A 23,534-nucleotide genomic window follows, 5' to 3' on the forward strand; every position below is an offset into this window, starting at 1 on the left:
AATGATCAAAACTAATTGCAAAATTATTTAGAAAAGAAATAAAAAATATTAAGTGTCATGTAATATTTTTTGTGATGTAATATCTTGTATAGACACCTTTTATTAACCTGACACGTTCCACATCATTACGAAGTGTCGTATTCAAGATCTATGGAACAAGTACTAATGTAATCTATCTGTCTGGTGTAAAAAGTTTCAATTGACTCTAAATCATGAAAAGTGTTAAGTAATCCACGTCAACACTAAAAATAATCCACTAAATTTCAGTTACACAAATCCCCAAATCTAAAGACTGTAAACTCAACTCGACCAGAGGCCTCCTTGCCTTTAGTAAGTGATTTAAGCTACCGAGAGTATCTAAGTTACTCATATTGGCAGCAGATATCAGGTGAATCCCATGACTAAGTCCCCTCCCACAGATTCCCATTTTGGATTTCCTCCGCCCCAGACCCAGCTTGCTGGGGTTATAGGCTAATAAGAACTGGACCGGATCTCGAACAGCTCGGTCTGCTCCTTATAATAGAGAATGAAAAGTGGAATAAAAATGGGGACGAGTAACAGGCAAAACTTACGTTTATGGTCTTGCTTACCTAGACACGAAGTTACTTGAATATTGCAATTGTCAGCATCTCTCTCTCTCTCACTCACTCACACACACACACACACACACACACACACACACACACACACACTTGCACGTGCGCATAAAGCCTAAACATTATGAGAGGAAGAAGTTGCCGTTGCCACTCCAAACTGCCGACCTCGACCTCGCATTCTGTGTAGCAGAGTGGGTCAAGTGTGGAGACACAAGGAGAGCGCCGCGCCTCACCTCTGCGAGCGAACGCCATCAGCATGTCTAACACGTGCGCCGGCTTGCCGGTGTCCGCCGCCGATCGCCGATGCTCGGAGAGCTCCGCGAAGGCGTGCCGGTAGAAGCTCTCGGGGACGGCGCCGAAGAATCTCGGCGCGAACAGCCGCAGCGGGCGCAGCTGCGGAGCCACGAACACCGACAGCACCTCCAGCGCGCGCCGCGGCGAGAACCCGAACACGCCCCGCACCGCGTCGTTCCAGCCCCGGCTCTCCCCCGACAGCGCGCCGCCCTCCACACCTGCACACCGCGCAAACCCCGTCAGTGAAGCACCTGACACCTCAACACTACACTAACAGAGGACAAAAGTCGTGGAATACCTCCTAATAACGTGTCGGACCGCCATTTGCCCAGCGCAGTACAGCAACTCGACGTGGCATGGCCCCAACAAATCGTTAGAAATATTGAGCCATACTGCCTCTACAGTCGAAAGCGTTGCCGGTGCAGGATCTGTGCACGAACTCACGTCTCGATTGTTGTTGTTGTTGTTGTTGTTGTTGTCTTCAGTCCAGAGACTGGTTTGATTCAGCTCTCCATGTTACTCTATCCTGTGCAAGGTTCTTTATCTCCCAGTACTTACAACAACCTACATCCTTCTGAATCTGTTTAGTGTATTCATCTCTTGATCTCCCTCTACGATTATTACCCTCCACGCTGCCCTCCAATACTAAATTGGTGATCCATTGATGCCTCAGAACGTGTCCTACCAATCGGTCTTCTAGTCAAGTTGTGCCACAAATTTCTCTTCTCTCCAGTTATATTCAATACCTCCTCATTAATTATGTGATATACCCATCTAATCTTCAGCATTCTCTTGTAGCACCACATTTCGAAAGCTTCTATTCTCTTCTTGTATAAACTATTTATCGTCCATGTTTCACTTCCATACATGGCTACACTCCATACAAATACTTTCAGAAATGACTTCCTGACACTTAAATCTATACTCGATGTTAACAAATTTCTCTTCTTCAGAAACGCTTTCCTTGCCATTGCTAGCCTACATTTTATATCCTCTCTACTTCGACCATCATCAGTTACTTTGCTCCCCAAATAGCAAAACTCCTTTACTACTTTAAGCGTCTCATTTCCTAATCTAATTCGTCTCGATTATGTACCATAAAACTTCGATGGGATCCATGTCGGGTGGCCTGCTCTTTCGCTCAAATTGTCCAGAATGTTCTACAAACCAATCGCCAACAACTGTGGCCCGGTGCCTTAAAAAATTATATCGTTGTTTGGGAATATGAAATTCATGAATGGCTTCAAGTAGCCGAACACAACCATTTCCAGTCAACGATGGCTTCGGTTGGACCTGTGGACCCAGTCGACTACACGTAAAACAGACCACACCATTATGGAGCCGCCACCAGCTTGCATAGTGCCTCACTGACAACTGTAATCCATGACTTCGTGGGGTCTGCACCACACTCGAACCCTACCATCAGCTCTTACCAACTGAAATCGCGCCTCGTGTAACCAAGCCACGGCTTACGAGGGTAATCTCAAAAGTAAGGTCTCCTATTTTTTTTATAAGTACATAGACCTGTTTATTTCTACAATGGTTTACATCAGTTTACAGCTTGAACATTTAGCTATTTTTCGACATAATCACCATTTCTGTCGATGCATTTTTGTAGACGCTATGGCAATTTTTGTATGCCCATGTCATACCAGCTCGCCGCCATGCTGTTCAGTAAGTTATGAACCTCTTCTTTCACCTCGTTGTCGGAGCTGAATCGCTTTCCGGCCAAATGTTGGATTTGGATTGTTTGGGGGAAGAGACCAAACAGCGAGGTTGTCGGTGTCATCGGATTAGGGAAGGACGGGGAAGGAAGTCGGCCGTGCCCTTTCAAAGCAACCATCCCGGCATTTGCCTGGAGCGATTTAGGGAAATCACGGAACAGCCAAATCAGGATCACCGAACGCGGGATTGAACCGTCGTCCTCCCGAATGCGAGTCCAGTGTGCCACCTCGCTCGGTGGCCAAATGTTCTTTTAACCTAGGGAATAGGTGATAGTCCCTGAGCGCCAAGTCAGGACTATACGATGGGTGGGTGATTATGTTGCCCTTAAACTGTTGCAGGAGAGCCGGCCGAAGTGGCCGTGCGGTCAAAGGCGCTGCAGTCTGGAACCGCAAGACCGCTACGGTCGCAGGTTCGAATCCTGCCTCGGGCATGGATGTTTGTGATGTCCTTAGGTTAGTTAGGTTTAACTAGTTCTAAGTTCTAGGGGACTAATGACCTTAGCAGTTGAGTCCCATAGTGCTCAGAGCCATTTGAACCATTTGTTGCAGGAGAGCAACGGTTTGTTGAGCAATGTGTGGGCGAGTGTTGTCATGGAGAATGTGTACGCCCTTGCTCAACATTCCCCCCCCCCCCCCCCCGCCGGTTCGGAATTGCCCATTTGAGTTTTTTCAGAGTCTCACAGTACCTGTCAGCTTCAATTGCGGTCCCAGCGATTCAGCTCCGACGACGAGGTGAAAGAAGAGGTTCATAACTTTCTGAACAGCATGGCGGGGAGATGGTATGACATGGGCATACAAAAACTGCCACAGCGTCAACAAAAATTCATCGACAGGAATGGTGATTGTATCGAAAAATAGCTAAATGTTTAAGTTGTAAATTGATGTAAACCACTGTAGAAGTAAACAGGTATATGTATTTATAAAACATAGGAGACCTTACTTTTGAGATTACCTCGTACAAGTCGCCTAGTGTCCAACCGATATGGTGACGAGGCCAGGAGAGGCTCTGCAGATGATGTCGTACTGTTAGCAAAGGCACTTTTTTCGGTCGGCTTTTGCCATAGCCCATTAACGGCAGATTTCGCCGCATTCCTCTAATGGATACGTTCGTCGTACGTCCCTAATTGATTTCTGCGTTTATATCATACAACTCCACGCAAACGCCGCTGCTCTAGGCGGTTAAATGAAGGCCGCCGGCCACTGCGTTGTCCAAGGTGAGAGGTAATGCCTGAAAGTTGGCATCCTTCGTACACTCTAGACACTGTCGGTCTCGGAATTCGATTTCCGAAATGAAATATCCAACACTTCTAGCGGCAACTAACATTCTGTGTTTAAAGTCTGTTAATTACCGTCGTGTGACGGTAACCGTGTCGGAAACGTTTTTTCATGAATCACCTGAGTACAAATGATGGCTCCGTCAATGCGCTCTCCTTTTATACCTTGTGTGCGCGACACTACCACCATCTGTAGATGAGCATATCGCTATTCCATAATGCTTTGTCACATTAGTGTTTGCCGTCAAGCACCGCTGAGCACCCACTCCTCAGCATTTCAAACACATCATACTAGTGGCACTCAGAATTTTGCCTGCATCTACTTACATAGCCTGGAAACCATTGTGCAGAGGATACCTACCGTGGTACCACACAGTAGGATTTCTTCCCATTCCAAGCGTGTATCGAGAATAATTGCTTAAATACCTCTGTGCATGCTGCAGTTACCCCAATCTTGTCATGATGAAAAAGCCCGTTTCAGTTGTATGATAAAAATTTATTTGTGAATCTGTTACTTCTGCTTTTAATAAACTGCTTTACACTAGGCACGGTTGCCGCCACTCCCCCCCCCCCCTCCTTACCGGTCTTGTTTAGATAATAAAATTACTATTGTACCTTAGGTTCTTCTACATTTCATTTGTAAAATTACTCGTAAAGATGCTACCCGAGCTTCCCTACCACATTTTATGATTCTGTCCCATGTTGCCTCTCATTGTATACGTCCACACGCATGTGACCAATTTTCCTTATCAGCACCGGCCATGATAAACCTCGGTTGCAGTCCTGGCAGTTGCTGCGTGCCTCATTCAGTCACGATGACGTTATGCCTTGGGTATGTCTATATAATATTTTTAATTTTCTCTTTGCCTAGTCCTTTCTTTACCTCGATGATGGCTATTTTGTTAGCAGCATTTTACACGGAAAGTCCAAGGAAACTTATACACCTGCCTAATATAGTGTAGGGCCCCCGTAAGCACGCAGAAGCGCCGCAACACTCGTTGCATGAACTCGACTAATGTCTGAAGTAGTGATGGAGGGAACTGATACCATGAATTCTGCAGAGCTGTCCATAAATCCGTAAGAGTACGAGGGGGTGGAGACCTCTTCTGAACAGCACGTTGCAAGGCATCCCAGCTATACTCAATAATATCCATGTCTGGGGAGTTAGGTGGCCAGAGGAAGTGCTTAAATTCGGAAGTGTGTTCCTGGCGCCACTCTGTAACATTTCAGGACGTGTGGTGTGTGCATTGTCCGTGTGAATGAGCAACGGACATGAATGGACGCAGGTGATCAGACAGGATGCTTACGTGTCACCTGTCAAAAACGTATCTAGACCTATCAGGGGTCCCACATCACTACAACTGCACACGTCCCACACCATTACAGAGCCTCCACCAGCTTGAACAGTCCCCTTCTGACATGCAGGGGCCATGGATTCATGAGGTTGTTTCAATACTCGTACACGTCCATCCGCGCGAAACAATTTGAAACGAGACTCGTCCGACAAGGCAACGAGTTCCCAGTCATTAGCAGTCCAGTGTCGGTGTTGATGGGCCCAGGCGGGGCGTAAAGCTGTGTCGTGCAGTCATCAAGGGTACACAAGTAGGCCTTCGGCTCCGAAAGCCCATATCGATGATGTTTCGTTGAATGGTTCACACGCTGACACTTGTCGATGGCCCAGTATCGAAATCTGCAGCAATTTGCGGTAGGGTTGCACTTCTGTCTCACTACACGATTGTCTTCAGTCATCGTTGGTCTCGCTCTTGCAGGCTCTTTTTTCGGCCGCAGCTATGTCGGAGATTTGATGTTTTACCGGATTCCTGACATTCACGGTACACTCGTGAAATAGTCGGACGGCAATATCCCCATTTCATCGCTACCTCGGAGATGCTGTGTCCCATCGATCGAGCGCCGACTATAACACCACGTTCAAACTCACTCAAATCTTGATAAGCTGCCATTGTAGTAGCAGTAACCCATCTAACAACTTCGCCAGACACTTACATAGGCGTTGCCGACCGCAGCGCCGTATTCTACCCGTTTACATATCTCTGTGGCTGGGCTGCAAGCACTATCGGACTTAACACCTGAGGTCATCAGTCCCCTAGGACTTAGAACTACTTAAACCTAACCTAAGGACATCACACACATCCACGCCCGAGGCAGGATTCGAACCTGCGACTGTAGCAGCAGAGCGGTTTCTGACTGAAGCGCCTAGAAACGCTCGGCCACAGCGGCCGGCTTACATATCTCTGTATTTGAATACGTCTTTACCAATTTCTTTGCCGCTTCAGTGTAGTAATATACAGTTGTTGGATATGAGTTTTCCTTTAAATACTGTTCCAGTAAACTTCAAAAATTTAAAATACGATCAACTGTTGCTTCAAGCTTATCATCACCAACAAGTGGCAGTATTCACAGTTCGATCTTAGTAACACATTTAGTTTAAAATAAAACAGAGCCTCAAATTAATTATTTTCACATCTGCGGTGATGGCAAGTGTCACAATGTTCTTTCCAAGTGTAAAATGTGTGCAACAATGAATCAGCAAAATAGAAAAGAGCGATGTTTTTTCCATGTACACTCATATTCTTCAGTTTAATGCCTAAAACATGATTGTGAACTGTGAAGTACCCCAATGCCATTTCCACATATAAATAATTACAAACAACATACTAAAATAACAGTTTGCATTACAAGTTTGGCCTGATAGATCTATGTCATAAAAGAAGCCTGACCAGGCTTGTAAATGGAGAAAATTTCTGTTAGCTAAAATACTACGCTGATCAGGAAACACACTTATTTTATGTCTGTGACGTATTTTTAATAAATAATTCAGTTCGTCTGTATGCTTTTGAGCACAGGTGAGATGGGGCTACATTGCAACTCACACTTTCATTTTAATGTGACTAAGGTACTAGACCCCATTTGGTGTTTGTTTGTTTTCGTTTAAATTGACTGCCCACCACCATCTTTATTTTTTAAAATTTAGTGCTGATTTTTCAGACTTTCCACGCTCATCTCTTGATGACATCATCAATAAATGGGTGTGGCTTGTGATATCGTTGTGACGCCATATATAAGGGAGATGCGCCTTATGACGTCATCAAAAGCCCAATGACCTGGGTCACATGATGTAAACACAGTGGGTCAGAGTATACAATGTAAACGAAGTGAGCTGGAGACGCTGTAGTTACACTACTTACAGCAACAATGTGTCATCATATGACACAGTTGTTACATGGAACAGACGTTTTCAGTGTCGTGTGACAAGTCTGAAAGAAGAAGAATGAAGCGTCAAGCCATCTCTCTGTGAAGAATAAGGAATTTCAAATGCAGTGGCGGTCCTGGTGCTCGAAGTCTGATGAACAACAATCAAGGAGATAGTAGAAAAAATTAAAATCAGTCCTGAAATTTTTTTCAACGTCTTGTATTGTATTGTATGGAACTGGGGGCCCAGAAACGACGGAGAGGCTTCGTCCCCGCCGTAGCCCTCCGTGGTTCACAACCCCACAACAAGCTACAGCACTCCACTCACCCCACCGCCTCCCCATGCTGAACCCAGGGTTATTGTGCGGTTCGGCCCCAAGGGGATCCCCCACCCCCGGGAACTTATCACACCAGACAAGTGTAACCCCAACGTTTGCGTAGTAGAGTAATTATGGTGCACTCGTACGTGGAGAAAGTGTTTGCGCAGCAATCGCCGACATAGTGTAACTGAGGCGGAATAAGGAGAACCAGCACCCATTCGCCGACGCAGATGGAAAACCGCCTTAAAAACCATTCACAGACTGGCCGGCACACTGGACCTCGATACTAACCCGCCGGCCGGATTCGTGCCGGGGACCGGCACGCTTTCCCACCCGGAAAGCAGTGCGCTAGACAGCACGGCGAACCGGGCGGGCTTTTCAACATCTTACACGACATTTTGAACATAATAAGGTTCATCGCCTGCTGGGTTCTGTGACTGCTCCTGCCCACGTTCAAAGCGCACCGGACAGAGGCAGCAGCTGCGTCTGCGTCAGATAACCCAGTTGATTCTTTAACGGCCTAGTCTTCGTGGAAGAGTACCTACTCTATAACTACGTATGACCCCGAGACGTAGGACCAAAGCAAACAGCGGAAACATATACACTGACAAAAAAAGAAAAAAATCGAAATATCAAGGAGGAGCTATGGATTGCCACGGTGTGTTGTTAACAGACTATGCTCTTAAAGGGCAAACAGTCACAGCAGCCCACTACCGAAATCTCCTGACTAGGTTACGGGGGCTGTCCAATCGTAGCGTTGCCGGAAACTGTCCAAAGGGATGTTTCGGCTCTATGAAAATGCTTCACTTCATTCTACATATGACACAGACACACACATGCTGCTTCTTTCGATTATCAGATTTTGTCTCATCCCCCTATTCTCTTGACACGGTACCAACTGACTCCTTCCTTTTTCTTCCAAGTAAGAAACCGCTCCATGGCAGTCGTATCCAGAATAAATTGAAGAGAGATTATGTGGAAAAGGATTAACATTGTCACAAAGTTTCAGGGTCACAGCTTGTTTTTTTCGAAGTGGTAATTGAAACACTGTGGCCATTTTTTATAGTACCCTGTAGGTACAGGATGGTCAGAAAGTCCCTTTATGTGCAATTACTTCATTGTAAGTTCAGTGAAACAGTTATTTGTCCAAAATGTCCTGATCTGCACCATCGTCACCCCTATACAGCTTAATATGCCACCATACTCTCCTACTTATCCACTATAGGAGCTACTGTGTACATTTTGGAAGGCTTCAAGCATACTTGCCTGCAGAGCATCAGTGTCCACATGCTGCTTCTTCCTGACATATGATTTGACGATCCGCCACTGGGCACTGGTGTCGTAAGGTCCAGACTTTGAGGCAACTAAGGATAAGGAGACCAGCGTTGCTATCCACCAACTAGGGAACAGTCCATTCAGGAGACAATGAACAGCAAGTGTGAGGTGAGGTCACGGACCCCTCAAAGTGAAGTAAATATTAAACATGTGTTCTTCAGTCACCCCCACCCAAAGTAGAATATGTGGAGGATTGAAACTTCTTGGCAGATTATAACTGTGTGCCGGACCGAGACTCGGACTCGGGACCTTTGCCTTTAGCGGGCAAGTGCTCTACCAACTGAGCTACCCAAGCACGACTCACGCCCCGGTCGGCACACAGTTTTAATCTGCCAGGAAGTTTCATATCAGCGCACACTCCGCTGCAGAGTGAAAATCTCATTCCGGATGTGGAGGATTGTTGTCAGTGCAAATGTAAGCTTCTGCGGCCGTTCTCACAGTCAATAAAATTCTTCTGGGTTTGAGGCCGCATTGTCATCTGTAAAATTCCGACGTTTTGGCGACTGTTACAAGGCGCCTTCTTCAGGGTGTGTTGCTAGCAACACAGCATGAGGAAGGCGCCTTGCAACAGTAGCCGAAACGTCGGAATTTTACAGATGAGAATGCGGCCTCAGACCCAGAAGAATTTTATTGACCCTTTGTTGTCAGGTTCTTGGTAAAAATGCAGGTGTTACCTGCTCATGTATTCCACCCCTGAAACTAATTGGTTAGTGTGGCTGACTGCCATGCAGGGGATCTGGTTTCGATTCCCAGTACTACCAGAAATGTTTCCTTGGTGGAAGGACTGGAATGGGCTTGACTCAGCCTCGTGAGGCCAAGTGAGGATCTAGTCTACCGATCAGTAGCGGTTCCAACGTCAAGAAACCCGACAAAGACCGGCAGAGCTATGTTCTGACCACACATACCCCTCCAGACCGCATCCGATGACGCCATTGGCAGACGATAACATGGTAGTCAATTGGGATCGATTAGACCGCCAATGCAAGAACGTGGAACTTTACCAACCTTACCCTATCCCGCAGAAACCAATTAATAGCACATTCATCGAGGAAAAGAATGCGGATGAGAGCTGGAATGGTGGCTAAGGTCTCCATCAATACTCTGCATGCTTCCTATCGGTGGTTTAATAGTCCTTCAGTGTGATGACATTGACGTTACTGACGCTGTAACTTCAATACATGTTTCTCTTTGGGCTGATGGACGATCAGAGAGGGGGTCATCTAAGCCCCTTACCAGGTGAAAAGCATCTTCGTTCAAGGGGTCAAATTCTGACGACTTGGTAATTCCTTACTAAACTAAATGATAATTAGTTGAAACCCTCACCTGCTGACAGGTGTTGTTGATATACCTCGATGGGAAGAGCTGAAAATGTGTGCCCCGACCAGGACTCAAACCCCGGATCTCCTGCATACATGGCAAACGCTCTTTCCATCTGAGCCACCGAGGACACAGATGAACAGCGCGACTGCAGGGACTTATCCCTTGCACGCTTCCCGTGAGACCCACATTCCCAACTGTCCACAGTCTACATACGTGATGTCCCCAGTCTCCATACGTGATGTACCTAATAGATATTTGCCCATCCACTCATTACTAGCGCACACTAAGGTGACGATTCCCGTAAGAGTTCAGGTCAATGGCTGGGTAGCCTTTAACTATATATATATGAAGATAGTAACTGTTCTCGAAAGAGCAGATACCATTGATGACCGTTCAGCTTCTCTAGAATAAATGATAATTAATTGAAACCCTCAGCTGCGACGGGTGTTATTAATATACCTCGATGGGGACAGCTGAAAATGTGTGCCCCGACCGGGACTCGAGCCCGGGATCTCCTGCTTACATGGTAGACGCTCTATCCATCTGAGCCACTGAGGACACAGATGAATACCGCGACTGCAGGGACTTATCCCTTGCACGCTTCCCTTACTAAACTGTTCACGTTACGTATCCATCACGTGTGTCACATTTCCGTCGTTATGCTTCCTCTCATGGACCCAGACACTTGTCGCTAAGCTCTCCTCCAAAGTCAACTCGCTGGTTTCTGCCACTTTTTGTCACCAAACAACAATGAACTGCTAAACGACGGACTTTATTCTCTTCTCCGGGCATTCACGTGGCACTTACGCGGCAATCACGTGAGAAGCAGTGTTGGCATATCAATGATCAGGATGTGAGTTTAAAATCTTACGTATCTTACCATCTTATACCGTTTCATGCACTTAGTCCAGGTGTGTAGGGACTTTCTGGCCATCATGTACAACAGATGGATTGTCTGTTGGTAGGAGCTACGAACCAAACAAGCAGCTGGTGAGTATGTCAGTGATGCATCTGCTGGCGACGTCCCGAACCTTGACGGGCTGCGTCCCGCCGGCTCCCGTCTCCAGGAGGCGCTGTACCATCGCACATGCGCACCGGTCCACCTGCGGCAACATCCCGCGCATGCGCGCTCCCGTAAAAGCGGGCGACGTGGCCGCGCGCAGCCGCCGCCAGAGCGCAGCACGCGCGCCGAACATGTTGAGGCAGCCCATCGAGTCCTCAGGCCGCGCCTCCGTGTGGCGGTCAGGGAAGTCAGCGAAGTCCTTGACCAGCAGCTGCCGAACCAGGTCGGGATCGCGCACTAGCAGGGCCGGCCTTGAAAGAGCCACAATGTCGCTCGATGTTACCGAGAAAAGCCTGGACTGCAGGATATTGTAAGTTGACAATAATCAGACATGGGTGAACTACAAGGTTCTATTTTAGGTCCTCTTGATTTTGATATACACCTGATGCAACTCCTAAGAGTTGTCAGGCGAATTTTCACTGATGTTTCAGCAGATCTTTGCAGTCTCATTCTTGCAGTGGTAGTGAAGTCTGCCCAACCAAATACAGTTCACCAGGTAGAAAGCGTCGGTTTCTTTCCAGTTACAAATAAAACGATTTTTAATGCTGAATTTCATGTGCATGCTCGAAAGAGCGCTCCCAGATTAGTCTAGTGCGATATTTATTTTATCGATATCTACTAACAGGCCAGTAAAACACGAAGAATAATCAGTAGCCCAGCTACTCCAACAGCGACTGAGCAGCGCTGATCCATGACAGTGGCAGTGAGCGCAAATCATGGCAGTGCTGTCGCTGCTTTGCCTTACCGACAAAACTAATACAGCGTTACTTTCGAATCGCTATATCGAATGGGGTTGCAAAATTCTGCTTTAAAAATCATTTTGTTTGTAAAGGGATACAAACCAACGCTTTCCTACGACATTGGGCTGACGCCCAGTGTCAAAGGAAAGCGTTGGGTTTTATCGCTTTACAAACAAAATGAAAGACAGGATGAGCAGCAGTTGGTTGGGCTGACTCTAGCCCCTCATTGCAGTTATCTTCCGAAACACCATAGAAAATGCGCCTGCCGACTCCTAGGAGGGAAATCCTTTTTATTGGGCGGTCAGAAAGCATGTTGTATGGTAGGTTGTGCTGAGAAATAATTGATAAGATAAAAATTCGATATCTTGCGCCGTTTCTGAGTTAATAGTTAGCCAATTATACTGTTGAATGCGCAAATTCAAACACCCATCAGATACAATTCGTTGTTCTCACAGCATGATGATAGCGCACGAGACTGCCCAGCCTTCGACTCAAGTTCGATCCTTACTACCGTCCCATGCCCAATTTTTGTATCGCTCTGTTGTTCGGCTTTAGGAATACAAACGAAGTACACCTTTGGCGACACCGTCTCTGGCGGGCCGCCTGAATTTGTGTGCGCAATGGCCTCATTGGGCAACTTCAATGCTAAAACTCGGAAATGGAACAACGTATCGAATTTTTTTTCCTTGACAAATATTTCTCAACGCAACCTACCCTGCAACACCCTTACAAGCTTTTCAGACTGCTTCTAAGCACCATGTACATTAGTGATCTTCACAGAAGAAACAAGGCTATTATTATAAATGATCGAAGCGATTTCACAGATTTGCTGTAGCTATATTATTCGACGTTTTACCACAGGACTTTGAGCACACATAGAAAAATTAAATTTTTTTTTTTTACATATTACATGCGCTCCATATTTGCCAACCTACTAATTCTGCAGATATCAAGACGATAATTAGGTTCTTCCCACGTTTTGGCGTAGCATGTCCATACCAGTTTGTTCAACAGCACTGTTGATGTGAGCTCGCATTTCTTCTAGCTTTGTTGGTAAAGGAGGCGTAAACGCTGATTCTTTCACGTAACACCACAAAAAAAAAAAAAAAATCGTACGGTGTTAGATCGGGATAGCGTGGAACCCATGACATGAATTGCTGATCGTCAACCTCACCATGATCGATCCATCGGTTTCTTTATTTACTGTTCAAGAGTTCACGAACGTCTCGATGGAAGTGGTGTGGAGCACCATCCTATTGATAGATGAACTCCATATTATTGGTCTCCAATTGTGGCATGATGCAGTTTCCAGATACATACATCCTGGGACAGTTTTTTTTTGGAGAACGAAAGGGACCGTAAATTTTAAATCGCGAGTCTACACAGAATACATTAACTTCTTACTGCCGGCACGGTAGCTCAGCGAGTTCGGTCAGAGGGTTAGCTGCCCTCTGCAATAAAAAAAACTGAGTTAATCGATCAACAACGAACTTAGACGGACGTCTTACGACGTCCGCCCCGAGCAGATGCAACGAGCAAAAGCGAACAATAAAAGAAAAAAAGCAAAGCGAAATGAGGCAGTCCGAAGTTTATTTTTTGAGATGTCGCCGGCATGGTAGCTCAGCGTGTTCAGTCAGAGAGCTGGTTGGCCTCTGTAATAAAAAAGCTGAGAGGAATGACCAGCAAACGAACTTGACCGGATGTTATGTGACGTTCACAATGACCAAACACAACGAACAAAAGTGGAAAAAAAAAGCAAGAAGACCCGGGTTCGAGTCCCGGCCGCAGCAAAAATTTTAATTCATTTCGTCTGCTTCGATCATTATCGTACATTTCCTTCTGGTGAATCTCGAAGGAGTAGCACAGCAGTGTGGGGATTTCTGTTTCACAATTTCCACCATTGTGTCTGTTCACCGTGTCATTCAAAAATAGGTAGCTTCATCACTGAAGATTAGTTTCTCACAAAATCTCTCCTTTCCATAAGCTGTTGGAACTGTCCCGAAAATTCAAAAGGGTCTGTCTTTGTCATCATTAGTCAGGCCTTGGAGCCATTGCAAATGCTAAGGCATCAGCTTCAGTTATTTCCTTAAGGTCTTCCAAACGGTCGGTTGTGGTATGTTCAACGCGGTCTGCTTGCTCTGTTCGTCGATTTCTGTGCGCTACATGCGAAACTCACCCACACGTGGTCAATCATTCTTCACTCACTGAAGGCCGACCCATTGATTTCCACTTGCAAAGGCATCTTGAAGCTTTAAGGGGAGATGCTCATGAAAAACACACACTATTTAAACGATGCACCAGATCCGCAAACGTACAACCATATTGGCAAGGCATTCGTCTTCATTGACGACAATTCGCGCCCCCATCGTGAACATCTTGTGAATGACTTCCTTCGGGATAATGACATCGCTCGACTAGAGTGGCCAACATGTTCTCCAGATATGAACCTTATCGAACATGCCTGGTATAGATTGAAAAGGGCTGTTTATGAACAACGTGACCCACCAACCACTCTGACGGATCTAGGTTGAATCATCGTTGAGGAGTGGGACATTCTGGACCAACAGTGCCTTGAGCTTGTGGATAGTATTACAGGCATGCATCAATGCAAGATAACGTGCTACTGGGTATTGGAGATGCCAGTGTGTACAAAAATGGTTCAAATGGCTCTAAGTACTATGGGACTTATAATTTGTCGTCATCATTCCCCTAGACTTACAACTACTTAAACCTGACTAACCTAAGGACATCACACGCACCCATGCCCGAAGCAGGATTCGAACCTGCGACCGTAGCAGCAGCGCTGGATATGGACTGAAGCGCCTAGAACCGCTCGGTCACTGTAGCCGGCCTGGTGTGTACAGTAATCTGGACCACCACCTCTGAAGGTCTCGCTGTATGGTGGTTTTCATGAGCAATAAATAATGCAGAAATGATGTTTATGTTTTCTGTACAGGTTCCGGAACTCTCGGAATCGAGGTGATACAAAAATTTTTTTTATGTGTGTATTTAGGATAGCACTGGACTGCCCTGAGTCAGTTACACATTACACCTCAAGTCGGCAGTGCCAACAGTTCCATCCAGCTGCGTCAGCATTTCAGTCCCAGCACTACAGGTTGGCAGTATCAGTAACTTCGTCCTAGTGCTCTGTGCCACCAGACCCTCCCCAGTTTGTCACGGTCTTCACCAGGCATAGAACAGCCATCACATGCCAGCAGTACTGGAGCAGTAATGTCCTAGGTTTTCACGTCGCCGCCTACCACAACTGTGGTTTGTCGTGGAGGCACATCACAGAAATTGTCACAGAAGAGAAATTACACTACTGGCCATTAAAACTGCTACACCACGAAGATGACGTGCTACAGACGTGAAATTTAACCGACAGGAAGAAGATGCTGTGATATGCAATTGATTAGCTTTTCAGAGCATTTACACAAGGTTGGCGCCGGTGGCGACACCTACAACGTGCTGACATGAGGGAAGTTTCCAACCGATTTCTCATACACAAACAGCAGTTGACCAGCGTTGCCTGGTGAAACATTGTTGTGATGCCTCGTGTAAGGAGGAGAAATGCGTACTATCACGTTTCCGACTATTATAAAGGTCGAATTGGAGCTTATCGCGATTGCGGTTTATGGTATCGTGAATTTGCTAATCGCGTCGGTCGAGATCCAATGACTGTTAGCAGAATATGGAATCGATGGGTTTAGGAGGGTAATACGGAACACCGTGCTGGCTCCCAACTGACTCGTATCACTAGCAGTTGAGATGACAGGCATCATATCCGCATGGCTGTAACGGATCGTGCAGCCACGTCTCGATCCCTGAGTCAACAGATGGGGACGTTTCCAAGACAACAACCATCTGCACGAACAGTCCAAAGACGTTTGCAGCAGCATGGACTATCAGCTCGGAGACCATGGCTGCGGTTACCCATGACGTTGCATCAAAGACAAGAGCGATGGTGTACTCAACGGTGCACCTGGGTGAACGAATGGCAAAACGTCATTTTTTCGAATGAATCCAGGTTCTGTTTACAGCATCATGATGGTCGCATCCGTGTTTGGCGACATCGCGGTGAACGCACATTGGAAGCGTGTATTCGTCATCGCCATGCTGGCGTATCACCCGGCGTGATGGTATGGGGTGCCATTGGTTGTCTCGGTCACCTCTTGTTCGCATTGACGCCACTTCGAACAGTGGACGTTACATTTCAGATGTGTTACGACCCATGGCTTTACCCTTCATTCGATCCTTGCAAAACCCTACATTTCAGCAGGATAATGCACGACCGCATGTTGCAGCTACTGTACGGGCCTTTCTGGATACAGAAATTGTTCGACTGCTGCCCTGGCCAGCACATTCTCCAGATCTCTCACCAATTGAAAACGTCTGGTCAATGGTGGCCGAGCAACTGGCTCGTCACAATAAACCAGTCACTACTCTTGATGAACTGTGGTATCGTGTTGAAGCTGCGTGGGCAGCTGTACCTGTACACGCCATCCACGCTCTGTTTGACTCAATACCCAGGCGTATCAAGGCCGTTATTACGGTCAGAGATGGTTGTTCTGGGTACTGATTTCTCAGGATCTATGCACCCAAATTGCGTGAAAGTGTAATCACATGTACCTTCTAGTACAATATATTTGTCCAATGAATACCCATTTATCATCTGCATTTCTTCTTGATGTAGCAATTTTAATGGCCAGTAGCGTAGTATTTTATGAAGTGGTGTGGATATTCAACCACAGACGTTATAATTGAATTTTGTTCTGTTAATATACAGTTATTCTTTCGATGTTTCTTCAGTCACTCTTCAGGAAGAGGATACTCCAAGAATACCTGTCGAAGATGTAGAAGCCGACGAGCGGGCAGTCGTGGTGGCCCTTAGGAGGGTTGAGATGGAGGTCGGCCAGCAAGTGTGGTGGGGAGGTGACGTGCAGCAGCAGTGGGCCCAGGCTTCCCACCAGGGGGAGAGGGCGGTGGTGTGGCACGCCGGCGCGTCGCCAGTGGCCGTGTGTGCACGACAGCAGCGCCACGGCGGCCAGCACCAGAAGCAGCGTGGCGTGGAATCCCAGCAGCAGCAGCGGCGCCGCCAGCAGCACCACCAGCATCCTCGCCAGCACCGCCGAAGGTCTCAGCGGCGACACGGGCCGCAGCACCACGTCTGCGCACACACTACTCCTCACACCATTTTCCGTGAGAGACTTCTATAATAACTAGTTGCATTCGACGGTATTTTTGTCCAACATACAGCTCTCACCATCAGGTTGTAAAACTTAGCTCACAAGTTTAAAACGCTAAAAAGTCTACCAATACAATTGTGGGAATCAAAATCATAGCCCAGATTTTTTTAAATATTATCATCAGATGCCTGACGCTGGACTAACACCTAAACACAGTTAGTGGAGGCTGAAGTGGAATGGAGTACTGGGGCATAACGGTGTAAGTACGCTGTTTAGGTTTTTATGTTGGTAACGTCACGTAGCGCTCTGTATGAAAATCACTGGCTGTGCTGTTTGCAGTCTGCGGCTGGTTGGCATTTTTGCAATATTCGCTTTTGCAGTGTTGGGCAGTTGGATGTGAACAGTGCGTAGCATTGCACCGTTGGAGGTGAGCCTCCAGCAATGGTGGATGTGGGGAGAGAGATGGCAGAATTTTGAGAGCGGACGATCTGGACGTATGCCCATCAGAAAGAGTAAATTTGTAATATTGTACAGGGTGTTACAAAAAGGTACGGCCAAACTTTCAGGAAACATTCCTCACACACAAATAAAGAGAAGATGTTATGTGGACGTGTGTCCGGAAACGCTTACTTTCCATGTTAGAGCTCATTTTATTACTTCTCTTCAAATCACATTAATCATGGAATGGAAACACACATCAACAGAACGTACCAGCGTGACTTCAAACACTTTGTTACAGGAAATGTTCAAAATGTCCTCCGTTAGCGAGGATATATGCATCCACCCTCCGTCGCATGGAATCCCTGATACGCTGATGCAGCTCTGGAGAATGGCGTATTGTATCACAGTCGTCCACAATACGAGCACGAAGAGTCTCTACATTTGGTACCGGGGTTGCGTAGACAAGAGCTTTCAGATTCGCCCACAAATGAAAGTTAAGAGGGTTGAGGTCAGGAGAGCGTGGAAGCCATGGAATTGGTCCGCCTCTACCAATCCATCGGTCACCGAATCTGTTGTTGAGAAGCGTACGAACACTTCGACTGAAATGTGCAGGAGCTCCATCGTGCATGAACCACATGTTGTGTCGTACTTGTAAAGGCACATGTTCTAGCAGCGCAGGTAGAGTATCCCGTATGAAATCATGATAACGTGCTCCATTGAGCGTAGGTGGAAGAACATGGGGCCCAATCAAGACATCACCAACAGTGCCTGCCCAAACGTTCACGGTAAATCTGTGTTGATGACGTGATTGCACAATTGCGTGCGGATTCTCGTCAGCCCACACATGTTGATTGTGAAAATTTACAATTTGATCACGTTGGAATGAAGCCTCATCCGTAAAGAGAACACTTGCACTGAAATGAGGATTGACACATTGTCGGATGAACCATTCGCAGAGGTGTACCCGTGGAGGCCAATCAGCTGCTGATAGTGCCTGCACACGCTGTGCATGGCACGGAAACAACTGGTTCTCCCGTAGCACTCTCCATACAGTGACGTGGTCAACGTTACCTTGTACAGCAGCAACTTCTCTGACGCTGACATTAGGGTTATCGTCAACTGCACGAAGAATTTCCTCGTCCTTTGCAGGTGTCCTCGTCGTTCTAGGTCTTCCCCAGTCGCGAGTCATAGACTGGAATGTTCCGTGTTCGCTAAGACGCTCAGATGGCCGATACAGTTAAGGCAGCCACTCCCGTCAAGGGGGAAATATAGGTTCCAGTCCTGGTCTGGCACAACTTTTCACCTGTTAACAGTGAAATGAATCAATATTCAGACGTGGCCAACGTCACTGAAACCTCTGAATGAAGTTAATTATTTGACTTCTGATTACAACCAAGTCCTAGGAGTGATCACGGAGGCTATGAACCATATGCAATAACTATCAAAAATTATTGCAAATTGAGCTCAAGTCGAGAGGTGGTTACAAAGCAGTGTTCATCCCACTAAAGACACAACTCATCGACAGTGCAATTGACAAGCTCATGTGGAAAATCAAGAGAGCATGTGTCAGTCTCTACTACCTGCCTTCCACTGTACCGCGAAGAACTTTCTCCGCTTATACAAGACCTAAAACCCTCAAGAACAGGGACAGGCTTCGATGGCAACGCTATCACAACCCGGCCGACCAAAGGCAGATGAAGCGACCGTCATGCGAACTCCACCATCGAGCCTTGCACCATCAATCAGGAATGTGGGAGGACAAATGGCTTCATTCTTGCTCCAGTCTCGCAATGAATAGAGCCTTGTCCGAACTCTACGGACCCCCGAGGCCTCCTAAACATACAAAACATGGCACAACCGGACCACTAAGTAAGGCCAAACTCTCTGCCTCAACCTACGAAGCACAACAAGCAGCAGGCAGCTCAGAGGGGGATGAAAAGGCCAAGGGCATTAAACGTCGATCACGGGAGATCCGCGAAGCTGCTCAACAGACTGCACCGCTTTTAATGACTCCTGCAGGAGCTCGGAAAATTATTCGCAACCTTTGCCTACACTCCTCCCCAAGACCGGAAGGAGTCGCCAATGAACACCTAAAGCATATAAGACTAACGCCCTTGATCCTACTTACTCTGATATTAAACAGCTGCAAGTCATTGAGCTATTTCCCGAGTGTTTGAAAGATCGCTCTTGTGGTAATCGTACCAAACCAGGGAATGACATGAACCAGCCAGCTAACTATTGGCCAGTTAGTCTCTTACCTATAATGTCAAAGATTGTTGAACGAGTTCTCCTCTACAGATTTCGACCACTTATCTTCGACCAGCACGTGATCAGGCCAGACCAATTTGGCTTCCAGCCGCGACTGTCATGGGAACTCCAGCTACTGCGAATATCGGAATATGTAGCGTATATCAATGTTTCCAACTACAACGCTCCCATATTACTGCCATATTACTGGACGTACGACCACTCCTGGTGAGAGAAGTTAATTACCAAACTTCAAGACCTTAACGTTCTCGCAGACTATTGCGCCAAGATGACACTCAGCTTCCTCCAAGACAAAGATAACATTCAAGATTGATGGCCAACGAGTAAGTCCGAAACACTTCACAGAAGGTATTCCACAATAGGCAGTCGTCCTCACGCCAGCGTTATTTACATATATGTCAATGACCATCCTACCCCACCACAAGCTGTACTAGCTCAGATTTCCGACAATACGGCTTTTTTGACAAGTAGCAGATGTATCACCGCTGTCACAGGACCTCTCCAAAGACAGCTGATGTTAACAGGACAATGGGCAGCACAAAACTGCATTAAATTAAACTCCGAAGAAACGAAAGCTGTAATGTTCAGCCACCAGTGCCCTGATCTCTGAGAGAGATTGATTGTACTCAACCAGCCCTTAAACTGGACGGATCGTGTTAAGTACCTCGGAGTAAGACGGTAAGGCGCTCTTCAAACCACGTGTCAGTGAGAAGCAGATGAAACTACTACAGCTCCAGCATCAACCCTATCCACGGCACGCCAGCACGCAACTACGCACCAGAACCAAGCTACAACTCGTACTCTGAAACAGTCTCACCTAAGCTACTATATGGCTGCTAAATGTGGGGCACTGTTATCTCTTCACACATGAAACATCTTCAGACTATCCAGAGCAAATGCTGTCGCATCATTCTCGATGCACCCAGGTGGGCCAGAAGCCTAGACCTTCAAAGGGAATTCAACATGCCAGCCGTAAAGGAACAGATCCAAGCGTCAACCAGACTTCTCAACCAAGTTGAAGAACTTCGCCCCACATTACAGCACCTCGAATATGCTGGTTCTGTGGTACAGAACGGTGGCGCATGCTACAGTATTATGTGCTGTCGTGAAGAACCCTCAAAAAATGGCAATAAAATTAAGACAAAGTAATGACAATTATAGCAGGGCCCAAGGACCCCTGTGTCCAAGATGCTGCTCAAGAGTAAATAAAGATGACCTTGAACCGTTCACCTACACATCCCTGAAGTCCAGCCACACAGCTGTTAGAACTTTGGAGACACCACACCAGACCTCCTACCCCACCCCTCCACACACACACACATACACACACACACACACACACACACACAGTCAGAGAGAGAGAGAGAGAGAGAGAGAGAGAGAGAGAGAGAACAACTGCGGCGTTCGTAAAATAAAATGGAATAAAAACTTATTAGACTATAGATGCTCGTCTTACATTAAACTCGACGACTCTTGCCAGTGGCCTTCCCATCTCACACCGCATACGGCCATCAGGCCGCGTCCTGCTGATCTGGAGCCTACAAAGAATGTCAAGTTGACGATTTTGTAGAGCTCCAGGGGTTGTTCTGAACTGACACATCCGCGGTATTAATGCGTAAGCGCAGCTATTGGCTCAGTCATAATGCAGTTTTATTGTTCGCCTGCATTTTTCTCATTTCCTATGTCTACCGTCGGCAGTTTCTAGTTATTCCGTCAAAGAGGAGATGGATATTTAAAATTATGTGTCTGCCTTAAAATAATACTACAAAGCCGTTATGAAATCTCACTCCGTGGTCATTATCTTGTGCATTCGAAATATTGTTATGTTTCTTTTCATGAATGGTAATTTCCAATTCTTCCAGCAAGTCGAGTTCGTCCCTTTCTTTTGTGTTCGCAAGATTTCCAAGTCGTCCTCTACCCTCTTAAGTACATGGCCTGTGTTCGTGTATATGATTCGTAACAACTGACAACGGAATGAGATTTCTTAACGCCTTTGTAGAATTGTTATATTCTCCACTACATCAGTTACTTCCAAGTCAGTAGTCTGTAAAAGAACTTTTAACTTTCCAATAAAAAGTGGAGCTACAAAATGCAGAATCAAAAATACGTAATGCCATACCCTCCTAAGACATCCTAAATATGAAAGTAACAAAACAAGAGGAAAGTTATTTTTTATTTTCTGGGACAGATAACCTGCTCAAAATAATTTTTGCACCACCTAAAGGTCTTGGATCCTCCTAGGCTTGCTGTTCACAAGGTGATCGTTGCCTTGAGTGGCCTGTCCGACTCTTCGACAGCGGCCTTCCTGAGGGACATCCAGTCTGTGAAGGAGGGTTATTTATCCATTTTACTGGTTGTTGATCTCCGTGACTGTGCATTATAAACTGACGGGAAAAAATCGAAACACCAGAACACAATCAATGTAGAGTAATGAAACTTCGGGATCACATTTGTCTAGCTAACATACTAGGGCGAGTCAAATGAAAACCTTAAATATTTTTTTAAATATTATTTATTGTCCAGAAGTGGTACAAAGCTGTATCACTTTTCAACATAATCTCCCCCACGCTCAATGCAAGTCCTCCAGCGCTTACAAAGTTCATAAATTCCTTTAGAAAAAAATTCTTTTGGTAGTCCGCGCAACCACTCACGCACCGCGTGGCGTACCTCTTCATCAAAAATGAACTTCTTTCTTCCCATTGTGTCTTTGAGTGTTCCAAATATATGGAAATCACTTGGGTCAAGGTCTGGGTTGCTCGCTCTCTTCGTTTCCGGTTGGTGGAAGTGAACCTAGGTTTCGTCTCCAGTAACGATTCTTGCAAGGAAGCCATCTCCTTATCGTTCAAAGCGCCGAAGAAGTTCTTCACAAGCATCAACACGTCGTTCTCTCGTTTCAGGAGTCAGCTGCCGTGGCACCCATCTTGCAGACACTTTATGAAACTGGAGCACATCATGCATAGTGTGGTGTGCTGACCCACGACTAATCTGTAAACACGCTGCAATGTCATTCAGTGTGACTCGGCGGTTTTCCTTCACTATGGCTTCAACTGCTGCAATGTTCTCTGGAGTCATAACTCGTTGTGCCTGACCTAGACGAGGAGCATCTTCCACTGAAGTCACACCATTTGCTAACTTCCTACCCCATTGGTAGACTTGTTGCTGTGACAAACATGCATCACCGTACTGAACCTTCATTCGTCGATGAATTTCAATAGGTTTCACACCTTCACTACGCAAAAACCGAATAACAGAACGCTGTTCTTCCCTGCTGCAAGTCGCAAGTGGGGCGGCCATCTATATACTGATACTGCGACGGTATGTGTGGATCTGCACTATGCTGCCAACGCTGTTTGTAGCACGCTTACCAACTTACAGGTTAACGGCGCGAAATTTCGATTTGTTATTACTAATTTAAGGTTTTCATTTGACTCACCCTCGTATTTAAGTGATTAACATGACAAGATCACAGGTTAATCTAAGCGCGATATAACCACTGCAAAAGTGAAATGTTGGTGCGTTAATAACCGCCAGAATGTTGGATGAAAACACGCAAAAATGAATGCATTGTATTGTACACGTGCCAGATGTCAGTTTGTAGGATGAACTTCTATGGCTCTTGCACTTGGTCAGTAAATACAGGAACCCTAAAATGCTGGTTGTGGATGACGCTGGAGTTTTCCGATGATGTCCCATATGTGCTCAATTGGAGGCACACCTAGTGCTAGAGCAGGCCAGGGCAACATGCCGACAGTCTGTAGAACAT

At 46.3% G+C, this 23,534-nt stretch overlaps 1 protein-coding gene across 1 annotated transcript in view; it reads right to left on the reverse strand.

The window, feature by feature from the left end:
- Positions 1-23,534, reverse strand: part of LOC124622898 (cytochrome P450 6k1-like) — a 162,568-nt gene that overhangs the window by 77,565 nt on the left and 61,469 nt on the right. The window contains exons 3-5 of the mRNA XM_047148688.1: positions 16,719-17,043; positions 11,050-11,387; positions 830-1,108 (exon numbers count right to left, since the gene is read on the reverse strand). Coding sequence (XP_047004644.1) covers positions 830-1,108; positions 11,050-11,387; positions 16,719-17,043 — 942 coding nt within the window. The remainder of the gene's footprint in view (positions 1-829; positions 1,109-11,049; positions 11,388-16,718; positions 17,044-23,534) is intronic.

The sequence above is a fragment of the Schistocerca americana genome, chromosome 7 (genome assembly GCF_021461395.2).
Source record: "Schistocerca americana isolate TAMUIC-IGC-003095 chromosome 7, iqSchAmer2.1, whole genome shotgun sequence".
NCBI lineage: Eukaryota > Metazoa > Arthropoda > Insecta > Orthoptera > Acrididae > Schistocerca > Schistocerca americana.